The 7,021-nt window shown below is 38.4% G+C and overlaps 1 protein-coding gene across 1 annotated transcript; it reads right to left on the bottom strand.

The window, feature by feature from the left end:
- Positions 1 to 502: 502 nt before the first annotated feature.
- On the bottom strand, positions 503 to 5,492 carry LOC104446885 (coniferyl alcohol acyltransferase). The gene is made up of 2 exons (XM_010060682.3): positions 5,055 to 5,492; positions 503 to 1,590 (listed from the first exon to the last, which is right to left on the bottom strand). Exons 1-2 carry the CDS (start codon positions 5,490 to 5,492, stop codon positions 565 to 567), a joined length of 1,464 nt encoding a protein of 487 aa, XP_010058984.1. The 3' UTR covers positions 503 to 564.
- Between the last annotated feature and the right edge of the window lie 1,529 nt (positions 5,493 to 7,021).

Below are 7,021 nucleotides of genomic sequence, written 5' to 3'. Positions count from 1 at the left end.
ATTTAATTGATGGTTTTATGGAAGAAAATGGATTTGCTCATTGTGAGGTTGACCATTGTGTTTATTTTCACAAATATGATGATGGTGATATTGTGTATCTCTCTTTATATGTAAATGACGTGTTAATTTTCAATTGATGGTCCATGAACTTTTGGTACTTATTCGATATAGTCCCTAAACTATATAAAAATGTTCAATGTAACTATCAATCAAAATTCTATATGATACACAAATTATGTAATTTGTATATTTGGTTGTAATTATCTTGTGGTGCAAGGAAAAGTTACTCCCTCGTACACAATGTTTATGTCACATTCACATGTAATGAGCGATTCAAAATGTCTGCATTCGTCAATTGCTTATGACATTGAAAGACTAAGCAAGCCAGACACCTTGCAATTAGAAAGAAGAAATATGCCTCGGATTGATTAAATCATAGGGACCGGATAGATGGGAAGAAAACACACGAGGAACATAAGGTTTTAATTCAATAGGACAAACAACAACAATCGACAGTGCTGATGAGGCACGTTAACGATACTCATAGAAGAAGAACAAGAAGCATCAAAGGAGGTTAAGATGGTGAGGGGTCAACGGCCTGAAGACAGTGGGAGCGTGGGACTCAATGAAGGCCACCTGAGACCTGGAGAGGTGAAGGTAGACCACCCAATCCCCGTTGGAGAGCGGGCTGGGCATGGGCATAACGTACCCCGCTTTGCCTCCCCATGGGAAGTGGTAGGACCCCAGCATTGGCTTCCCCCACCCGAAGTCCATCTCGGTCACTGGGAACCTCTGTCCAGATGACACCACTAGTGCTGTCGACCCTTCCTCCTCCTCCTCGCTACCGGGCTTGCAGAATATCCTTGCCAATGCTGGCACTGGCCGGTGTCCTTCCACCCAATCTATCAGGTCCAGAAAGTGCTCCTTCTTTGCTGCACTCTCCACAAACTCATGCACCACATCCGCCACCCAGCTCAACGGCTTCTCCACCACCTCCCTTGCCCTCTTCTCTCCGAATGGCACCGACAGCACGTTCCCAAAGTAGGATGACATGGGGGTGGGCTTATCGTCCTTGCCCTGACTCATCAACCTACACCTGCCGTCCACCACGATCCCCATCCTTGACATTGTCTTGTTGTCATCATTATCAGCAACCAAGGAGGATTCAGCCACCATCCTCCAAAGGAAAGCGCTGAATGATTCCAACTTAGTCCTCTTGCTTCCATTGGAGCAGGCACTCTGCTGCAACTCACTTAGCTTGGCATTGGTCACATAGTACAGGCGGCTTAACAGGTGGTCGTCATCCCTCAATGTCATTGTCTCACATTGCTCATCCACCTGTAGCTTGTGTTTGAGGGGTGGGGGCAATGCGGAGACCGGGATGTACATGCGATCTAGAGAGGGGTCAAAGCAGAGTGGATGCCTTGGGTTAAGAAGAGAACGACGGAAGGAAGGAGGGAGGGAAATGGGTGCAGCGGAGCGAGCCGTTTCTGCCCAAAACACCATGAACATATTGATCGAGTAGGCATCAGCTATCCGATGGTCAAATGTACATGCCACCACTATTCCTCCACACTTTAGCTCTGTTGCCTAAATGTTTTCCATCAAATGAAAAACTTATGTCTCAATGAACATAACCAATCCTAATGCGGAAACTGTATAAAAAAACTTATGCCTTGGTGAGATTTAAGATTACTTCTACACGCTCTAGACATAACTTTGGTAGCTTACGCCGAGAAGTTATCAAATGACATATTGACCATATAGAACAATATTATTTCAATAAATAATTATATATGTCCGAACATGGATATGCATGATTAACAGTGGAAACAAACTTGGTCTTTATCATAGAGACTGAAAATGGTGATATCCATTATCCAATTACTTCATACGAGACTTACTAAAGAGAGGAGAGATTGTTTAAGAGTATTAGTATGTATTTGGTACCCATTCTATTTCCATAAACAATTTGTACTTGAAAATAGTTTTTTCGATTCTGCTCTCCCGAACAAGTTTCTAAGTATTAGCCCCTCTTTTCATTTGGGTTACCATGACGCCTTGCACTCCTATTGACATTTCCTAATGTCACCAGTGTGAAAGTCCTTATGTTGGTGTCGGGTCCCCCCCCCCTTTTGTGTAGTTCGTTTTGGGTTAAAGTTAATACATGCCTTACTTTTACCCAAAAAAAAAAAAAAAACAAGTTTCTAAGTATACGATCCTCAAATTTCATATGAAGTAAAAAAAATTTCAATTTTTTAATAATTTTATGAGATTTTTCTTCTTCTTTTTCCTTTCTTCTTCTTTCTCCTCTAGCTAATCGGTGGGCCACGGCGATGGTTAGTAACCAACCAAAGACAAGAGCTAGCGACCTCATTAGCCCCCGGGGAGGTCGGCCTCACCTAGCTACTAGCAAGGCTCGACCTCACCCAATCAAGGCAAGGCCAACCTTGCTAAGGGCCAGCGAGGTCACTAGGCCTCATCTCTGATTAGTCATCAGCTAGTCGCCGCCATTGCCGAGCCCTACAACTAGTTAGAGGAGGAATAAGAAGAAAAGAAAAGAAAAAAACAATTTGGTTTTATAAATTGTTCCCGAAAACAAAATAGTAATTTTTTTCAATTTCATATTTCTGTTCCAAATCTATTCCATGGTCACCGATTTTTTCTCGTAAATAGAAAAATTAGCTAATGTTATCAAATGATTTTTTTTTGGGAAATAAAAAAGTAAAAATAATCAAGGATTGACCGGTCATCTAATAAGACCTTAACATGTTTCCCATGAAGTCAAGGGTAAAAGAGAGATCCCACCTCTGCCACATATATTTGAATTCTTTTGTGCTTGAGGACACTGGGAACCCACGCCATGCCATTACGGTCTCAATAAATTTAATGATTGCTTCTAAGGTCCACCTTTGCAAGAATTTTTCTCTCATTCAATTCTGTCCATTAAAAAAAAAAAAAAAAAGCGATATATTATTATAACTCATCTATTATCTCGCTGTTCTCTATGGACTCAATGAGCCAATGTATAATCTCAATGATCACACAAGTAAAGAGAGAAACTCGTGCAAAGTGTGAGATTCTTTTTCCTTTCAATATTTATGCTCAATTTGTTTCGAAAAAATATAATATTTCTGAAAAATATATTCCAAGAAATCACTTTCGAGGAAATGACAATATTTTATAGTGCTTAGCTAAAAAATGAAAATGAATTAGAAAATATTTTCTACCATTTGATATGGAATTTGATTTTCCTAGATAAAATTGATATATTTTCAATTATTTTTTCTATTCTTTTTTTTTTTTCCTCTTCCTCGACCAATCGCTGGCCTTAGCAACAATTGGCTAGGCTCATGCTCTCCAAATTCCAACAAGCTTGAGCCTTGGCTCTGCCTGTGATGGGCTATTGTTGTGGTGGTTAAGTAAGAAGCGAAAAGAAAAAAATAATAATAAAAAATAATAATAATTAATTAAAAGTTCAATTTCTTTTTATAAGAGCAAACGTTTCATTAACCAAGGACTCGAGTCCAAGTGCCAAAGACCTATGCCGATACATAGTCATATTTTGGAAAATGTTTTCAACCTTTTAAGGAGGAAATCATTTTCCTGAATTTTAGTATAGGTTTTTTTGTTAATTAGGAAAACATTTACCATTGACTCATTTTCCTAAGCAAACCAAATGATGGAAAATGAGGAAAATGTTTCCTATAAAATATTTTTCACAAAACAAACAGAACCTTAACATTAAATGTTTCTACATTGTTATGTTTTGTATGAGAAATCATTGATGTATTTATGCTCTATTTGTTTCACATAAAATATAATATTTCTAGAAAATCTTTTCCAAAAATTCATTTTCCAAGAAAATGATAACATTTTATGATGCAGAGTTAAAACTTGAAAATGAACTGGAAAATATTATTCACCATTTGGTATTTAAAATCTAATTTGATTTTTCTAAGGAAAATTACTAATAAATTCAATATTTTAAATAATATTTTGAATTTATTTCTTTTCTTTCTTTATTATGTTTTCCCTTCTTCTTCAGCAAGGCTCAAGCTTACTAGATTTCGACAAGCTAGAGACTTGTTAGAGGTCATTGAGGCATTAACTCACCAATCGGCGAGCTTAAGCTCGAGTCTTGTTGACCTTTGGTGAAGCTCAAGCTAGCTTATGGGCAATTGATGATTGTTGCCGTGGCCCACAATTGGCCAAAATGAAAACAAAAAAATTTCAAAATTGAAAATTTTAAATATTTTTATAAGAATAAACGTTTCATAAACAAGAACTCAAACTTGTTTGCCGAAGACCCACACCAATACCAAATCATATTTTGAAAAATGTTTTCTGATCTTTCAAAGAGGAAATCATTTTCCTGAATTTCTAAGCATAGTTTTCCATTGACTCGTTTTCTTAAAAGAACTAAATGCTGGAAAATATTTTCCGTGAAACAAACAAAGTCTTAATCATAGATTATGCTGTTAAGCGTGATCAAAGTCCAAGCATTATTTTTCTTTTTGAACAATGGTGAAGGGTATCCAAATCAATCAGTCAAATTCGCACGCCAAGTGATGTAAACAATTAGTTTATATTCAACACCTATTGAAAAAACTTCAATAGCGATGAATAAATCAATTTTGTGAACCGTTCTAAGTAAAGATGGAAAATTTGACTGATAGACTAGAAGCAGAAGATACACTATTTCATTCGACGTTGGTTATGCATGATAACGTTTCTAGTTAGCAATATTATCTCTTGTATCTAATTTAAGATATTGTTGATATTGTTCCCATATTTTCTCTGCTTGCCTTTAAGCATCCTCAATATCCCTAATTTAGGGCTCTTGTAATATCTTTATATATAGTCTGTACAAAAGAGATCATATGACAATATACAAAAACTATGATTTCTTCAATGCATAAATAAAAGATATAAGGAAAAGACTATAGATTTAGGTGAAATGAAGATGAAAATGGGCGCGGGTGCATATACGGTGATATGATCTCTTGAGATGGATAAACGATATATAGCCAGGCTTTATCTAATATCAATACCTGAACAGCAAGCACGCCTCGCTTCTTTGTGGGCACTAGTTTCCCTTCAACGGTGTCATCCGGATTATACAGGTTGAGATGGCAGAGTTCCACGTCGGCGAAAGCTTCGATGAAGTCGACCCCTTGATTGTTGCACAGGAGCTCAGGCTCATCGGCTGAGTTCGGCACCACCTCTCCGGCGAGAGCATAGTAGGAGACCAGAGCTTGGGCCAAGGCGGCTTTCAGAACACCAAACATGGACCCATATTCCAGCCTCTGTGACGCGGTGGTGGTTGGATTGGCGTAGCAGAAGAAGACGCCTACGTCAAGTGGAGGCAAGAGCAAGTCGAGGTTGGAGAGGGGCAGCCAATGCCCTTGCATGGGCAGTGGTGCCGCCACCACTTCTCTCTTGCCCGACTTCACCACGAACTCTCTGCCTGCACCTCCATCTGCATCCATTTTATGTACTCTGGTGCGAGTTTGAGAGGAAGGGAGGAGGAGGAGGAGGAGGAGGAAGAGGGACCGGTTTATAAGATTTATATTTAAATCCCTCCACAAGTCCTCCCGGTTGCTAGGGACTTATAAAACCAATTTGCGGTCACAATTGAACCGCTATCAATTTAGAATAACGACACCATCCGTCTAGCAAGGCCTTGTGGAAACTAGCATTTCTCTCCCATATAAATATGAATTCTTCGCGCTTCAGGTCAATGGGGAACCCTGCTGTAATGTTACGGTGTCTCATCAAGTTAATTATCAATTCCAAGATCCTCCCTCGCAAGATTCTTCCATTCATTCAATTCCATCCACAACGGACAAAATGATAATCTCCTCCTTCATTTATATTATTATCACTTAAGCATCACACTATTGTTAAATTATTATATCAAAGTATTCAACGTAATCTTTTTATTAATAATTGAAATTGTTAAAAATATGACCCAACAAGCCAACTTTATAGAAAGAGAGTGGTTTGGCCCTAAGTACAACTTTAAACTGCTTCATCCGAGACTTCGTGCAAATCTCAGCATCCTTTAGATGTTAAATAAGCAGTGGGTACACTAGCGTATGTGGCTCGAAAAGATATTATACCAATAAGAGAGGTAAAGCATGTAGGTCCCGGCACATAAAAATAAGGGATCCAATTTAACAGTCCACCACATTTGTCGAGGGTCGTAAACAGTTTCAGTTGTTGAAAACGACTAATGTTGATCAAAAGGTTTAAAAGTAAACCACGTGATTCATGATAAGCATAAAAATCATGTCAAGATTGTCTTATTGAAATGGAAGATTTCTTATTGGAATAAACAAAGAAATTGAAAAAAAGCATGTGAAGAGTCAAAAGTTTGACCTGGTCCACCACGATTTGTGTTTCACGTGCAGAGAGTCTCGGCAGCCTTTTTTTTTTTCTTCTTTTGTCTGCATCGCCGAACAAGAAATCAGCGTGAATGTGTGCCACGATTTGTCTTTTACGTGCAGAGTCTCGGCAGCCTTTTTTTTCTTCTTTTGTTCGCATCGCGAAACAAGAAATCAGCGTGAATGTGTGCCAAAGGTCAGACCTTGGGCCCCACCAACTTTGATTCTTCGTGCAGGGGGACGGGGACATCTTCGGCAGCATCACCTCAAAGAGAAAAATTCCTTTTTTTTTAATTACTTCCTCCTTCGTGCAGCTTTAGCCTTAAGGAATCCAAATAATCGCATTTTGTAAACACTCAAATTTGAGATATAATTTAACAGTTTCAGTTGTTGAAAATGACCAATGTTGATTAAAGGTTAAAAGTAAACCACAGGATTCATGACGAGCATAAAAATTGTGTCAAGATTATCTTATTGAAATGGAAGATTTCTTGTTGAATAAACAAAGAAATTGAAAAAAGCATGTGAAGAGTCAAGCGCCCAATTTGTCATTTCGCATCTCTTTTTCCTTTTTTTTTGGCGGGGGGGGGGGTAAGAGGATTCGTGACATTTGTTTTACTTAGAGCATTCTT

Source organism: Eucalyptus grandis, chromosome 5 (genome assembly GCF_016545825.1).
Source record: "Eucalyptus grandis isolate ANBG69807.140 chromosome 5, ASM1654582v1, whole genome shotgun sequence".
NCBI lineage: Eukaryota > Viridiplantae > Streptophyta > Magnoliopsida > Myrtales > Myrtaceae > Eucalyptus > Eucalyptus grandis.
Note: the sequence above shows the minus strand (reverse complement) of the source record. Positions and strands in the feature narration are given on the sequence as shown.

Excerpts from the sequence above, each read along its gene's own strand:
- LOC104446885 (XM_010060682.3), bottom strand. The coding sequence starts at position 5,492 with ATGGATGCAGATGGAGGTGCAGGCAGAGAGTTCGTGGTGAAGTCGGGC. Across the intron at positions 1,591-5,054 it reads GAGGCGTGCTTGCTGTTCAG|GCAACAGAGCTAAAGTGTGG; the intron begins GTATTGATATTA and ends GAAAACATTTAG.